Source organism: Homalodisca vitripennis, chromosome X (genome assembly GCF_021130785.1).
Source record: "Homalodisca vitripennis isolate AUS2020 chromosome X, UT_GWSS_2.1, whole genome shotgun sequence".
Taxonomy (NCBI): Eukaryota; Metazoa; Arthropoda; class Insecta; order Hemiptera; family Cicadellidae; genus Homalodisca; species Homalodisca vitripennis.
This window is the reverse complement of record NC_060215.1, coordinates 60294405-60312611: the sequence shown is the minus strand read 5'-3', so window position 1 is coordinate 60312611 and position 18207 is coordinate 60294405. Positions and strand designations below refer to the sequence as shown.

Genomic DNA, 18207 nt, shown 5'->3' with positions numbered 1-18207 from the left:
CAGGGCGAAAATAAAGTAATTCCCACTCCTCCCTTCTGAACTTTAATGATGAGCATAAAATCAAGACCTTTAGGGAATTTTCATTTTGTTACTTAAAGTTTGTTGAGAAGTATTGTTTGATAAGGTACTCTCCTTTAACATTGACAGTATTCTTCCTTACGAGACGGACTACTTTTTATGGTGAGAGATAATAGACAATTCAATACTTTCAAATACCGTAGTAGCCTCCGTCTGATCCATCAAATAAAATCCAACGCAGTTTAAAAACTTTGTAATCCCTTCCCTCATATAAACGAAGGGCGTTTCAAAACTGGAATTTTATAACTGAAACTAAGTACTCCTTCTGTATCCGGACTGTTACATAAACCAAAGTAATAAAAGCTTTGGAACATGTTTATTAATCAACTAAAAAGTTTGTTTAAGGGTAGAATAAACATTTTGAAATGATAATAAGCTCCATCTTAATCATAAGCAGCTTATAAGCTTTTATGTTGTCAAAATAAAAGCTGTGTGTTGTCTATGTTATATTCTGTATTATGAGTCCACAAATTTGCATCATAACATTTGGAGGGATAACATCTATTAACATTAAACCTACAGTAATTGTTGATAGCTGATAATACTTGTTTCAAGCCGCATTTCATTAACATTTTAATTGTTTGGACGTGATTTACGTTTTGCAAAAAACAGCCATCGTGTAAGTTATAATGTTATTTTTAAGTTTATTTAGGATAGTCAATATATAAAACGAATGGGGGGTTTTAATGTAAAAAATGTTATTATAGCAACGTGACATTTTTATGTGAACATAATGGGCAATGGGGGGAAAGAAATAGTGGCTTAAAAAGTGTAGAAGTTCACTTTTAAGTAGTTAAAGATTAATTCTGAATTAAATAAATGATATTGTATCCCACCATTTATGCTTCATTTAACCGGAAAGATACGAAGGGATCATCTGACCTAGCAGCAACTAGCTGTGAAACAAACACGTTTAGTAAAAATACAATAATATAAAACTCAATTAAGGTGCAGTTTAATCGTCTATAAAATGTTACTGTTTACTGAAGCATTTAAGGACAGCCTTAAACGCTGTATAGTATTTATTTTATATGCCAGTTATCATTGGATACAGTGTATAGAACATAATTCGATATACAACGTTTGGAGTAAAGTAATAGTAATGTTTTTAAAATGTAACTCGTATTAATTTTATAAAAAACTTACATTATATTTCTTTGTTGCGTTAAAATGTTTTAAATTATTTTATCGGGTTTATAAAAAAACATTTCTAATAGACCTTGTTTTATTTCGCTCCACGACGACATTACTGGAAATGTAAAAAAATAGTCAAACCAAAGCCTTTCACTAACTAAACATTTTCTGTATGTTTTACAGTACCACTCAATATACCATTTTGTCATGATGTAAACTAACAACTTACAACACTACCTTAAAATGACTGATCATTACATCGATAACTGTCTTACAATGTTACAAAAATATGTCAAACCCAGATTCTGTCATTGATGAAGCTTCGTGTTTGTTTCAGATGGCTTTCTTGCAGAGCCGCTCCATTTCTCTGGTCGATATGTACATCGACAACTCTGAACCTTCTGAGAATGTCGGTCAGATACACTTCAGTCTTGAGTACGATTTCCAGAATACCACGCTCATCTTACGGATCCTAACGGTAAGATACTTTACATAGGAACAAATTATGGGCATTTTATGTTCATTTATCATAACAAAACAGTGTTAGAAATCATCTGTTTTGCTGTAGGAACTTATTGCATCACACATGTTTGGTATAGTTTTACGTACAGTTTCATAAAAACGAGCATTTATATAGTAACCACATAAATTATCAATACAGATGAAAATATATGACATTAAAATTAAATATAATAATTAATACTTTACACATCAGAAATATTATGTAATTGGGACAATCCCATATGTGTCATACGTATCTCCTTGATTAACTCTCCTCTAAAGAATCAACGGTGCCAGTGTAAAAACAGAAGAGGGAGGTGTAAATATGGAACACTCTCGCAGAGTACAGTTTATCGGAAAAAGGTTTAGCAGATCTGAAACATATACTGTACAAAGGACAAGTACCACGAGTATGTTTTTCCCGTATTTTGTATTTCTATAAAAACCCCTTTGGAGGTAGTTTTATGAGGGACCTGGAAGAACGCTTCTCCATACACAGACAGGTAAATAGATATCAAGAAATCAAAGGGTGTATAGCTAAAAATGGTGGCTCTGTATAAAAGAACCCCCAAGCAAGGTTTATGAATCAAAACATTTTATCCGATGGTTTGAACAGTGCGAGTTTCACAAAAGTGTACATCAACAAGAAATTCAACAGTATATTATTATCTCATGTATTATCGTTAAACAAATTCTTTTCTACAAAATAATGAATTGAACTGAATCATAATTAATTTCCAAATGTGTTTCATGCAAACAGTGTAAAAACTAAAATTCAAACTCCTTAACAAATAAAATAAATGTTACAATAATCCAAATTAATTAGTAATTTATAATCTTAGTTATTAACATACAATTATGGAATCAATTTATATTCGTATATTCATTAATATTTGCAGTTAAATTATTTTTAAGTTAAAGTTTAATTAATTTATAAACTATTAATATTAAGCCGTGCGTAGTCCCGAGTTGCTTCGATAAAATTGTGCACGGACTGTATTCTGTGGATTGTATTATGCCCAGTAGATCCGATTTCCGTAAATCTGTTTAATATTAAATCGGAAATGCATTTAAAATTTTATCGTTGAATAATGGAGGCCATTTTCACTTGACCTCAATCTATATATTATTGTATTGATACGTAATTCTGCAGAACTCAAAAATATACAGAGAAAGAACAATTACAATATAAGAATGCTCGAAGTAAGGCCTGGACAACAATATGTCGTTTAAAGGAACTTTTAAGAGGACCTTATTTACCAAAAATATCACCCTATATGCCTAGAATAGCACTGGAGAAGGAGGAAGGAGGAAGAAGACCAAGAGGAAGACCGAGAGGAAGATGGGAGGACCAAGTGTGGAAAGACATAGAGAGAAGGGGACTACCGAAAATACAGGTGGATGAAGAGGAGACCTGGAAGGATAGACTAAAGTGGAGGAGGCTGTGTACGACGACCCGTGAGAACGGAAACGTCTGACGACGATGATGATGATGATGATGATGATCACCCTATATATAAATGTCAAAACATCGTAAATAGACAAAAATATTTCCATTAGTAGTTGTTATATCGTAGATTTCAGTGCGCATAACAAGAGTGCGCATCAATTTATCTTCTTTCAGAGAGTTCAAATTCAATGTTAATATATTTCTGAAAAATGTGAAGAATATAGTATATGGTTACTTATAACACTAAACGGATAAATGTTCAGCGTTATTGCGGAATATGCCTGCTTGAAAGTTACCCTTACATAAAGCAAACAAATATTTTTACATCATTAAAACTTCTTATGAAGCCAAAATTAACTTTTAATTCTAGCATTAATATATTTTAATACTGCAATATAAGAACAAAATACCAGGTAAATTAACATAAATATATCAATTAAAATGTATACCACACGGCTCACAGCTTCGTGGATACTGCAATACTTATTGCAAGGTAATAGATTGCATAATCTATTTCGATTCCTTTATATTTAAAACCCTAAAAGAAGCATAAATTGTAATATTCCATTTTGCAATCTTGTTTATAGAAGATAACGTTCATAAAGCCTTTTATACCTCCTCATGTAACTTACAACGATCGTTCTGCCCTTGTTACTTCTATATTTCATCTGTTCCTTAATATTATTTAAATTGGCAAATGCCATTGAATACTAATATATTCAAATGTTTTAAATTTAGTTTATTGTAACTTTTAGCATATTATAGGAAGGAATGTTTGGATCTAAAATTAAGAATGTACGATAGATTCTAAATAAACGCTGTTATGGTTATAGAAAGAGTTAAATATTGTTGTACCATTATTTGCAAATAAAATAAAATTGTGACACAAAGGCAATTTAAAGATTGTAGATCTCCTGTGCCATTTACAACTAAACTTTTCAAATATTTAGATTCGATATAATTAATGACCGGAAAACAACAATATTCTTTCAAACAATTTCCTTTCTATACAATATCTCCTGCAGTTCACAAATAAATTGCAATTTCAGATTTTGCGAATCACATTAATTGCAGATAAGGATGTGGTGCATGCGCTATGTGAATGTGTTTAAGCGGCAATGATAACATCTAAAAGTTGAAATCACTAAACAGCTTAAAGTTATCAAAGTTAGAAAGGGGGCACATTTAGTGGGTTTTACTTCAAAAATATTCTTTTGCATAACTCAACTTTCTCAACATCACAAAACGATACAAGTTTAAAGGAAAATATACCGAAATATAGTATTTAAGTAGTTTTAGTTATTTTACATCTATATTATGATTCAAACATCTTTGTATTTGCTGCAAAAATCTGGAAATAGGAAAAAAGGATAACAAACACATTCAATAATCTCATTTTATTGAAGCGTTAGTACAACTAACGCAGAAAACATGTGAGGCGTTCGTATCGCTTACGCTTGAACTTGTAGCGTATTTTATATCACTGAGAGCGTTAGTTTAACTAACGCTTGACCTTGAATCTTTTCATCGCACTAGCACCCTCACATATACTTCCAACAATCATGATCATCTTCATTGTTCAACATATTTTCAACTTCATGATGTATCTTCCAGAATTTTTAAATTGATATTGATAGTAGTTTTAATTTCTTATATTCATTTGTAAGTCTTCCAATTATTCTTAGTTTTCTGTAATTGATACCAAATTGTTTCTTGATAAATTTTTTTCAAGGCTCTCGTTTTTATAAGAACTAAATTAAATGTCCAAATAGAATCCAAATTTTGAATTCATGTAAAATGATCTTGCTGCACACTTCTTAATTGTTGTACTATTTTTTAATAAAAAAAAAAGTCTTAATATCTAATATACTATTTTTATTTGGCAAAACCATTATATTTATTTCATCATTTAAATTCGAAGAAAGATGATTATTAAATTGTTACCAACCCCTAATATGATTTTTATGATATATCTTTGCTGCAGCTAAATCAGTATAAAAGTCAAGTTCTCCATCATACACTGTTAATATAAATGTCAATATCTTCTTCCATAATGAAATATGCACAAATAAATAACGGCACTGAAACAAAAAGCCTACGCCCAGTTTTGATGTTTCATCAGCTAATGAAAAGCCAAGTCATGTCGCAGTACTACCAACATATAAAATGAATTTTTCTGCAGTTACTGATCTCAATACTTCTCGATTAAATAAAAAGAAAACAAGGCAAAAAGAGCAAGCGATTTACTGTACAGTTTATTTATAACATTACATTTCATAAAGTACTTATTCGGTTTTTATCAAATTTCGTTTAAATATGGCGAACAATTAACCCTTTCAACTGAACTTATCCATGAGGGTAAAAATAATCCCCTATTTCTTAATATTTATAGAAAAGTTAAAAAATTTCAAAAAATCGGATTGAAATAAAAATGACATGATCATTACAACATTTTCAAAATAAAACCCAATCATCCCTTATCTTAAAACCCATTTCATGAACTATAATAACGAACTTTGGATTGAAAATATTTCTATTAATATTTGTAATATCGAATGAATAAGTTGTTCCAAAAATACATTTTTGCTAAATAAATTGTGTATCGAGACATGATATTTCGATTTTTTGTAATTTCATCAATCAACAATATTTTACTCGTGATTTTATAATCAATCATCGGAACTCTAGTAAAATCCTCGTTAAATGTACTTTTTCGATATACTGGCATGTTATTTCCAGACTTTGTTTTTAAAATCGCATCATCATATTCAGTTCTTATCAAACTAATGTAAAATCCACCTTTATAGATAGGAAAATTTACATTTTTAACGAATCCCAAGCCGAAATGTGATAAATTTCCAACCGCTTTTTTAAACAGATTATTCAGTTGTTTTTTTTAATAGATTATTTTTAGATTTTTGGAAGATTTTTCTTAGAAATGTTAGGAAAACAAAGCTTTGAACAAGAGATTTCCTGTTGGATTATTTATGATTTTGTCAACAGTAATTTACATTGTAATATGTAGAGCGCCGATTATCCGGAAGTCGGTATTCCGAAACGTCGGTTAACCAAAAGCCAAATCCCGCTGAAACTTTACGATTGGTCACCCCTATCCGACTTGGGTCGTATTATGAAGGCTCTTATTGTCACCGGATCCGAGATGGTGTGTTCTTGTGCATGCCTACCACTTGTTCCTTCGCATCGTTGGCATTAGTTGTATTGGTGAAAATCATCGAAAAGTTCATATAGTAGTAAGGGAACCGTCCGGCAGGAGTGCATGCAACGTAGCCCTGCGCGCGATCGACACAATCTACCATTCCACTGTTACGTACAGTACTGTTCCACCTAACCTCACTTTGTGCCTCTTAAATCAGTGTTGTTTTAACCTGTGTTCTATTATTCGTTGTGCTGCGTAGAAACTTAAAATTCTAGATCGATTAAAAAAGGCGCAAGTGGGTCAAGCTTAGCTCTGGAGTTTGGCGTGGGGAATTCAACAATAACTGACATAAAAAATAACAGTGAATCCATCACAGAGTTTGCGTGTGTACTAGACAGTGAAGATGGCAGCTTGCATAGAAAAACTATGAAAACAGCAGAAAATCAGGACTTGGACAATGGACACTGCAGTTTTTACGTGGTATATGCAGGTAAGAGGGTAAAGCCAACCCATAAGTGGTCCTATAATTTGCGAAAAAGCATTGGAAATGAACAACAAATTACGAGGTAGTAACGATTTTTAAGCTTCCACTGGTTGGCTGAAGCGATTTAAATCCAGGCATGGGATTAGAGAGCTGGACATTCAGAGGGGAAACTGTCAGCTGACACTGATGCTGCTGAAAAGTTCAAAATATTTTTTAAGTGTTTGCTTGTAAAACTGGGATATAAGGACAGTAACGTTTACACTTCAGACGGTTGGAAGAAAATAAGAAACCTGGGTTTTTTTATTATAAGAAACACGTTTATTTACTTTATTTGTTCCTTTAGATTGATAATAATTATTAGACTACGTGTATAATCCGTTCCTGTATATATTTTAAATTGATGGAAATAAACTAATTAATTCATTCAAATTCCGATCAAGTTCCTTGTTTCTAAAAAAGAAATGGCAGCGCCTGGATTTAAAGCCAGCAAGTCCCACATAACAGCTATGGTATACGGAAACAACACGGGCGCACATAGACTACCTTTGCTGCTCATTGGACAATCTATGAATCCACGATGCTTTAAAGGAATAAAAAACTTCCAGTTATCTATAAAAACCAAAAAGACTCGCGGATGGATACTAAAATATTTATAGAGTAGTATGACAGTGTGTTTATCCCAGAGGTTAAAAAACATCACATGAAGACTGGGGATACTGGAAGTGTGCTAATGGTAGTAATTGATAACGCTCAGACTCATTCCACAAACCTTTTACTTGAGAAATAAGATGAAAAGTTTAAGGTGATTTTTTACCACCGAATGTTACCTCAATCCTTCAACCCATTGACCTGGGAGTGAATGAGGCCTACAAGCGTTACTACAGAAAAGTATTCCTTCATGATGTACCAATTGATCAAGAAGAAAATAAAACAATCCTTGAAATATAAAAAGATATTAACTTAAAGGATGCTGTTTACATGAGTGCATAAGCATGGGCTAATATCAAAGAGACTACCCTAAAAAGCCTGGAACAAGCTTTGCTCAACATTTGACTCTGAAACTAAGCCTACACCTGAAGAACCAAGAAATTACACCTTGTTTCAGAAGTGGTTGAGCTGTTGAAAGAGTCTTCAGGATTTTAAGAATGTGACATTAAAGAAAACATTAATGAGTGGATACAGGTGATGCGGATAATCCTGGCTAACCTTTGACAGATATCGACATATTAGGGCAGGTACAAAATCCTGAAGATGACATTGATGAAAACGATGATCAAGATGATGACGTCTCGGTTGAAAAAGGTCCGACCAATGAAGAAGCCTTCCAGTGCTTTGAGACTGGTATTAAATGGTTGGAACAGCAAGATGAATGTGATGCTGTGCAGTTCTTGTCTTTAAAACGCCTACGAGACTTAGCGGCAAAAGAACGAGTGTTAAAGCTTAAGCAAACAAATATGTTTAACTTTTTTCTTTTAGGTTAATTTTGTACTGTTTTGTCATATGTATCTAATTTTGGGTTGATTTTGTACTGTTCCTATTTTATCTTATTTAAATTAATTTTTTAACTGTTTCTCCGAAGTCACTGAGCCACAATTGTATTTACTGTATGTGCAATATGTGTTACCTTCACATAATAGTTTATACTTTCGTGTGATATTAAAAGTGGCTATTGTGTGTCCTAATTTAAAAGTTATTTTCTTTTCGGATAATCTACGCTCTACTGTGTGTATATATATATAAGGAGTAAACTGGTTGAAGAGTATGAGCAGGTTATACTTATGAAGGCATCTCTAGTTCATGATTACTGATTTATGGAAATACTCAGAATTGGGGAAAGTCCTGTCCAGACTACAACATTTACGAACTTACCTAAATAACGTTTATATGGAAGAAAAATCTATTACTACAACTGGGTATTTTTATTATTAAACCCCCACAGTTCCGTTTCAAAAATGTAGGAAATAAATGTTCTACAAATTCTTTTAATGTTAGTCAAACTTTGTTTGATAAAACGCAAACTGCTATGTTGGTATTTCAATCCTACTAAAAAGGAGAAGCCAATTACGTTTTATACTTTCATTCCGCCCGTCTTCATGTGCCGATATTCTGTGAGAGAATCTTATCAAAGCGGACACGGGGGAAAGTTGGTGCAGTTCAAGTTCGACAGCACTAATAAAAACGAGGATTTAAACTTGCGCTATCTCAAACCAGATCTCAAGTCCGACGCCATGGACGAATTAGACAGTCATCGACTCTCCTAAGCAACACATAATGTCCATGTGCATTGACTTTTACAAAACAAAACCTACGCAACTCGAAACCATATTCTATGTTAATATAGTACAGTTTGTACACTGTATAAACCTTATGTTGTTATATACACTCTATTGCCTTATTGCATCAGTTCTACCAGATGATTTTGTGCCAAATACTCAGTATTGTTGTTTATTTTAGGGATGAAAGTAGATTGACTTATTTAAAACACAAACTAATTTTCAAATAAATTACTTGTCGTCCAAAAATTACGAAACTATTTTCCTTTCTTTTATTATTGTTTTGTATCAGAGTATCTCAACTACCATAATTTTTACAAAATTAACTACGCACACATTATTAATGAAGCACACTTTTAACGTTATTAGTGTTTAAGTTCGTGTTTGCATTTGTTTACCTTTGCCGTTACCTCTAAGAGTTACTCACGGATTTTAAACTTTTGATACACCTTGGCTCATGGCTAGGTTATATTAAAAAATATAAAAACGTCTAAAAATTACAGAAACTGAACGAAACAACCATTACGATGACATTTTGTCATACTTAAGGGACGAATGGTTTTGCTGTGAAAATGACAAAAAAATACAAAAGATATAAATTTAATTTTTTTTCATTTACAACTTCAAAGTCCATAATTTGTGATGTCAATCCAAAAGCTGGTGTTTAATGCGCTTCGCATAGTACTATAATTAGTGTTTAATTAAACCAATAACCGTAATTCAATCCACACTGTTACTCTGAATATATAAACATCGTGTTTTAATCAAAACAAACATTAAATTTGTCCATCGAATTAAACACAACAAGAATGATGAAGTTTATTTTAGACCCTTAATATAGATTGAGATATGAATAAATTGTATACTTAAGTTTATGGTTTTATGCTTAACAAGGTAATATTTAATTTTTTAACAATTAAGCAATCCATCGTTATACACAGCAAGTTGTGATCACAACAAGGAAGTTTCCTGTACTACCGTTTCTTTTTTTTGGTCTAATAGATTTCAACCAATTAATTTAGATCAACACTAAAGTTAAAATATAATCAGTACAACAACCCACAACAATTAAACCGTAAGCAACAATTTAAAATTTGTACATTATAATTTTAAAAACGAAGTAAGTGAGAAAAGCTTTTTCGTATCAATATCCAAACCCTTAATTTAGAGAATTTTAAATGTTTACATTTTCAGCCACTACCTCAAAATTATACAGTTTTTTTTTATATCTGAGAACATAATGTATGGTTACTTGATTCTTAGAGGATGGAAAAGAAAGTAAAAAGGGCTTATTCTTTAGAGTAAAAACTTATTTAAATCCACATTCGGATGATAGTAAAAACCACTAGAAACAGAGTTGGAACTTACATCCGTAAGTAACAATCATATTATTTTACATTTGTGAGGTAACTGGTTGAATTTATTTTTGAGGATTTAAACCTTTAGATCTAGTGTCATATTTTTAGTATAATGTATATTTTTCCGTGTTCGGACCGTTTAAAATTTCAACTAAAACACCTCCATTTCACGTATGTTCATATTTAAGTAGAGTATTGGTTTGTCATCCAAGGAATCAAACCTTGAGGTTTAAACCCTAAACTACATTATATGACCCATTAATGTAGTTTTTCACACGAGTCTGATAAGTTTCAATTAAAGCTTCGTATTTCTTTCCAAGTACATTATCAGAGATTCTCGGCTGCTCGGTCTGTTATTAATGTTGTTTGTATAACCATGTTTTGAGTAATGGAGAAAATCTTATGTTATTTAATTGGACGACGCAGTGTCGTTCCTTTTAATTTTGCTTGAGCTGAAAAATAAGAAAATCATGAAATAGTTTAACTAAACTGAACAATACTTTTAAACAGTTCTGCTGTGTTAATACAAATTTAAGTGTGAAAAATCAAGCTGTATATGTTTCACATATCGTAGAATCTTGAAATCTATATAAAAAAGTTTTAGTCAGCAAAAGACTGAGCTTTTTCTTCTGAGCATGATTTTTCATGTTGTAATATTTCATGCAAATGAAAAAACCTTTGATGGGTACTCGGAATAAAACAGTCCATGTATTCACAAGAGTCAAGACTATGGACCAAATATGAAGATCCACCCGAAAAAAGGGAAAAGCGTTTCATACATATATGTGGACAGAAATTAACATATTTTCTGATAATTTTTTGAATAAATTTGAGAAATAAAATTATTAGAGAACACCATACATCACTTTTGGACCAACTGAAGGCATTAGTAGCAGTGTGTAGGCAAGTGTAGGCAAAAATAATTGTATTTTTCCCGAAATCAGTGCATTCAAGCGTGTTAATCAGCAGCATGTTTCTACTTGGGCTTTATCTGACATTTCCATGGCAATGTCAGTTTTCCTGAAAAGGTGATATAGAGATTAAACAGAAAGTAATTGAGTACTTTGGAATCCTCGAGGAAACTCATTATTATGAAAGGATTGTAAAGCTCGAAAAAGTTGTGTCAATTTCGCTTTACTTTTAGAGGACTGTACGAAAATTAAAATACGTAAAAAATAAGTCCTTTTTACATTTAACTTAATTAAGTACTACTTATTCTTGTATATACCATACACGGATAATTCAGATATAGTACTTAACTGCATAGGTCAATAAAATATTAATTTTATATCATTCAATTCTGTATAAAAACTGTAATGGTTAAAAATATAACTTAAAATCATAAATTTGTCAATGTGTTGGATTGATATGCGTGCATTCCACAATATACAGGTTGTCACCAATCCAAATTATGTTCACAATAGTTGTATTGAATTATATTTTTTTAATGACTATAACTATATTTTGGTCATTTTAATTAGAGAAAGATCAACACGTGTTGGCTTTTGGGGAAGTACATGTGTATGAAAATCTGTAGAGGCCTTTCGTAATCCTTGTTAACCCCGTATTTCCATTCTCCCTGCTTCATCGCTCTATCTCCCAGGGTCTAGGTGACTCATTGCATTACTAATATCTTCTCTCTTTCGAGCCCTTTCTTTTCCTACTTTCTTCAAATCCCGGGTCATTAATCCCCCCCCCCCATAAAAAATGTTTTTTTCACACGATTGCATAGTAAAGAAATCTGTCTGCGATGTCATCATTGTCGCTGCTCCATCCTTTTTTACTTATCAGATGTTTCTTTGTTATCAAACTCATTAAGAAACGCAGTATCATTTAAAACTGTTGAATCTGGTGCTTTAGAGGCTAATTATATTTAAAATATTATTTCCGGCTCAGTTAGAAGAAAGTTAGTTTTCATCTCGAAATGTCAAATTGATTAATTATTAGTTTAGATGTGCTAATCAATGCGAATCAATCCCACAGCACTAATAGGACAATGGCCCTCAATGTGGGAATTTTAATATAATCGAACACTTTCAAACATTTAGAAACTCAAAACTTTTTACAAGACAAAACCTTTTACAACCATATACATGTCTTTGTAAAAACGTGGACTTGATTTAGTTACAATTAATCCGAAATTATGCTTCTAAACATATTTAGACATAATGGTTCAATTGTATACTTCTGTTACTTTATACGGCCACCATTTTGAAACCTGGAAATTTATAAAAAATAATTAGGAATATATTTTTGTATTACTTGACATGTTAATTACCTACTATACCAACTAAAAAAATATACCAATTATAAAACTATACCAACTATATCAATAATGAAAAGTTTCAATTTTGATTTATTTTTAAAAATACCAGGGATACAAATTTTGCCCAAAGCGAATGAACGCCATTTTAGACCAAATATACGAGTACATAAACACACACAAACACATGAGGGTTATCTATGAAATATACCTTATTAAACACCATACTAAACAAAAAAATGTTGTTTTTTGTGTGTGTGTGTGTGTGTGTGTGTGTGTGTGTGTGTGTGTGTGTGTGTGTGTGTGTGTGTGTTTGTGTCTACGCGCGCGCGTTTCAATATTCTGAGTAATTTGCGAATCAACTCAAGAAGTATGTGATGCTGATAAAAGAGGGGGAAATATAATATAACAGATAAACTGTTAACTATGCAATATTTCTGCAGCAATAGATTTTCGGACTAATTTTGTGAGCAGCCTTTGTGTATTTTTATATACGATATTTTTTATGAGTTTGGGTCTCGTAGTTGATAGATATATCATGATATATAGCCATGAAATCGTGAAATAGCTGATAGTTCATTATATATTTTTCAAGATAACACAATAAGTAATATTGACTTGCTTCCAGGATTCTTGATTCATATCAATTAATAAAAAGTTTATTAAATGCTAATATATAACTTATATTTATTACATTGATTTGGAATGAAAAAGAACACATGTATTTTTATGGTGGCTTCTTTTTACAAACAGCCAATTATCCGACCGTGTGTTTCACGCATCAAATCGTCTATTCTTCGGAGCATCATTGTTCTCTCCACACAATTCCAATAGAACTTAACGGTATGTATATGGTGCGACGTATATATTATCTCGCTTCAGTCATAATAGTGAATTTATTTAAACATTGCATCACCGAATTAGGGTGAATTTCCATGCAATTAAAAACTTGACAAAGGATAAAAAGTAACAAAATTTGTCAACTACTGTTACAGTCCTTTATTTCAACAGAAAAGGTGTAGCACTATCTTACCTACCAAAGTTTTATTTGCGAAATTCCCAGTACATAGTACTTCTTCATAAAACCTAAGTAAAGAAAAATATTTGGTGTATACACATATTTCAGTTTATTTCATAAATAAATAGGTTTATTTCCTTTGCTTGTTTTTGACCAATGTATAAAACTCTATTTTAGCTCGTCTGTGTTGCAAAAGATATTTTAACATTTCAGAATAAGAAGGTGAATTAATTCGGAACCAAATTTTAGAGGGTATATTTTAAGTACTGAGAATTCCACAAAGGTTTCGTTTACATTCACTCTAATAGTTAATTCCTAATGTGCGTGTGTGTGTGTGTGTGTGTGTGTGTGTGTGTGTGTGTGTGTGTGTGTGTGTGTGTGTGTTGTGTGTGTGTGTGTGTGTGTGTGTGTGTGTGTGTGTGTGTGTAGTTTTTAAACACAGTACAAGTAAATAAATAACCAATTTTAGTAAGAACTTTGCAAATAAGTGTACAAATAAATGCAAAAATGCGGTCCCTAAGAGCACTAACATATAGGGTACAATATACACTACTTTATTGGTGATCTACGTATTATAACTAATTAAAGATACCAAATATTTATTGTACATTAAGTTTAGCGATGTGTACAAAATGCCTATGTGCTTAAGGCGTTCTTATGATTACACTTAATAAAAGCAAACTCGCATAAATAAAAAATTGATGTATTACCTACTTCCTTTATTTTGATCCTGTAAACTTATAAGTTTAGGGGAATTAAATAATTACTCGAAATGGATTGGTAATTAAAGATTAATAGTTTAATAATTTCTAAAGTAATGGTATTTTTAACTAACTGTGTTTTTTCTTACAATCCAATCAATACATATCACATAGATAATATTAACAAAGACGTTAGTTCTTGGAAGTAACGATGTAAAAAATAATTTTTAGACAAATTTCTTACTCATTGGATTTCTTCTTCCTCCATATATAAATGGGTTTTATGTTCGTCACCCAGCTCCTACATTCCTGAATAGGCCTTGTTCACACTGAGTTTATATATTCCCTCAGAGGCAGACATCTGGAAAATAAACATACTTTCTCCTAAGGTAAACGTTAGAGATGTAACTTCTCTTAGGCGTTCTTAGCTTACCCGTCCACAGTAAACACAAACACATCATTTAGCACAAATCAAGTTTTGGAATCTCAGTGCTCAGTGAGATTCGTATCTCGGCTATAGACAACCAAGTTATGAACCCCGAGTCATTGCTGGTGATGATGACTCGGCGAACTACATTTTTGCATTGTTAAAACCAAGACACTATGCATCAAAATAAATGCTTAACCTCAAACATGTGCTCTATCCTAACAATATGAGGGTGCAGAACCTCGTAAATGTATCTATAAGTCGCCAAGGTCCACAATTAAAAGTTACTATCCTACGACGACGCTACTTACTCTACCTGGTTCTTCGACAAAATTTTAAGGGTAGACTCACTGGTTCTCAATCTAAAAGCTCTCAGTTTCGAGAGAATTTTCACAAAACCAAATTCGCGACAGGAAAAGGAGAATTGACGGCGACAAATAGCCTTGCCCTACACCATGACTCTCACAATGAACTTATGACCTCATAAGAACTCATAGAGGTTTTGCCCATAATTAGTAAACCTACTTTTCACTCTAAAGTTTGTCATATATGGCAAAATGATTCTCACTGTCAAAGTCCATCTATAAATGAAATGTGAAATTAAAACAACTTCAAAGACGCTTAAGACAAGAAAATACTTACGATTATGACAGTTTAAATAAGAAATACTGTCATTAAAAATAACACTAATGGCCCAAACACCATTGAATGCACGGATTATAACAGGTGCTGGAGCTGCATTCCACTGCCTAGGGCCAAAGCCATCAAGCCTAAGTGTAAATGAGAGAGGGACCCTGCAGCGAGAATCTCACAGAACACTGGATTCCAGTTAAATCCGAGAAAACCTTTCATAGAAAATTCTACATTCACTTTGTATTGTCCAGAAACAAAACACATCAAGAATCCCAAAGAGATAAAAGAACCCTTTCGTCACATTCAAAAGATAGATTTTACGTGGGGTAAAATATTACATAGAAAATTCCTTAACAGCTTTAAAAGTAGAGTAATACAGATTAATTTCAATTACAGCCTTTTAATGGCTGATATTTTACTATACTATTTTTAAATATTTACAAGCGCACAGTCTCCAAATAATTACAGGACACCTACATGGATAAAACATCAGAATTGTTCCAAAAGTTTAGAGTTTATGAAAATGCTCTCTTATGGGTCATAACTCAGGTTAAAAGTTGTATTAGTCCGTAATTGTTAACTATTTAATTTAATAGTCTGGTGTAATATTGATACATTTTTCACAAATTAATAAAAACGGACGCTGTACTGATACTATACTGAATTCAATAGAGAAGGTTCACAAACATATAGTATTTAATACAATTATGGAAGGTCTAGTTATAAGCAGTTACTAATAATGGTAGTTATAGTGTTTACTCATAATACAAACATTGCTGTATTATTTTACTCTTCTCAAAACTTGCCAAAATTACAGCTTTGAACTGCTACGAGATATCGAAATTCAGATGTGACCAAAACTTGATGTAAATGACTCGCGAATCGAAAAATATAAAATCGTATTAAAAGACCTTAATCTCTGAGTATAACATATCTGGTGACACCCTTTTGTCTTTGACCAGTACTAATAGTATTTTTAGTACCTTTCATGACAAAACTCGTCTGACTCTCCTTCAATCACTGAAATTTCTTTCGCTACACAGTTACTAGGAAATATTATGCCAACTGCACTTGAGATGGTGGTATCTTGCTTGCATCGCAAACAGTAATTTTCATTAACAGTATCTGATTTTACAATTGTCTGTATCTAAGTTCACGTACATAGAGACAAAAAAACTTAGCTTCCTTGGAATTACAATTATCTCTCTGTAAATTGGTCACATTTTAACCTATACGTATCGAGAAATGTTGGAGCAGATATATCACTTTTTCCAGCAAGTATTGATCTCATTCCAGTAATACAACGGGTTTTCTTTTCATATTTATAGATTATTTTAATCGTTCGCAATTCTATCATCTTCAGAATTTCCCATATACAATTCTCGAGAGATACGACTAAATCGATTTCTGTGCCCCTGTGATGTTCCGTTACTTGGAAAAAACATAAATCATCGTTTTTGTGAGCTATTTTTAGCTAATTGGACTGAAGCATTCTCGGGACTTTTACTTTCCATCCGAGGATCTTAAAAACAAAACGTAGATACAGTGTTATAAACATACTACCAAATTTAATTATATAACTGATCTAATTTGTTTCTCTCCCTAGTAAAAGAAGTCGCAAGTATAGTCATCGCCTCCTATCCTTTCATCAATATTTTTCCTCTGTTATTTTATGTTTATTACTACCACTCTTTTTTGTTTATTTTTCTTACTATGTGAAACTTTTGTATAAGTAACTAAAGCGTTAACGATAGCTTACTTATATGAAATAGTTAAATTGCCAATATCTTTCTCTTTCACTTTCTGAATATATTTTAACTTCAATATAGATCGAAGGTCTTTCTGAAAGTTTGATCGAACTTTCGTTAATTCATTCACCACCAGCTCATAAAGCCGTGAGGCGGGTCTATCACAGACAGACAACGCTGATTCGAGAGATAAAAATTTAATCTCGTACCTGTCTTTTGGTTTTGTCATTTTACATTTCTTGCCTTAAACATTTCTTGTCCTACATACATTGACTGTCGCGTAAGCATAATATTTTAATATTATAAATCTTTAATTAGGTTCTACTCCATTTACTACTTTATATTAAATATAATATACAGAACCAATTTATTGCCTAAACAGCGTGTAAAATTGATTTATTCTTCGAGGACCTTCATAAATCACCATAATTTAATAATCTCTTAATTAGATCACCCAATATCAAAGAACTTAACTCTCTCTCAACAACTATTTAATCAACCACAGTTTCCATCGGTAGTAGATGTATAGAAGCCTTTTAAATATTTTAACCATGGAACTTTTGACTGATACTTAAATATTTTTACTATCGTCGTCGCGTCGTAATAAAAATCCAAACTAATAAATTTAAGCGTGTTCTAATAACTCCACAGAATACATAAACTACTGAGAATTACGTAGAGCATAAATAGAGTCATAGTTGTATAAATCTGTAAAATTGTGTAAATACATTGGAGAGTTTTAAATTATAGGATCTTTCTATCAAGAATTGTTACACTACGGACAATCAGACAATCACACAACCCTTTGACCTTTTGACTCCAAAATTAATAGCTTTGTTCCTTGGACCAAGAGGAACCCATGTACCAAGTTTCAAGTCTCCATGATATTTCTGTCAAGTGTAATCGCAAAGACCTACGGACATACGGATGGGCAACGACACGAATCCAAGGTCTTGTCGGATCTGTAATAACAACTCTCGAT

The 18207-nt window shown here is 32.1% G+C and overlaps 1 protein-coding gene across 2 annotated transcripts in view; it reads left to right on the top strand.

The window, feature by feature from the left end:
• LOC124369056 (synaptotagmin-7) overlaps nucleotides 1-18207 on the top strand; it is a 250142-nt gene that overhangs the window by 193200 nt on the left and 38735 nt on the right. For both annotated transcript variants that reach the window (XM_046826756.1, XM_046826757.1), the window contains one exon: nucleotides 1550-1690. In XM_046826756.1, the coding sequence (XP_046682712.1) occupies nucleotides 1550-1690 (141 nt within the window). The remainder of the gene's footprint in view (nucleotides 1-1549; nucleotides 1691-18207) is intronic.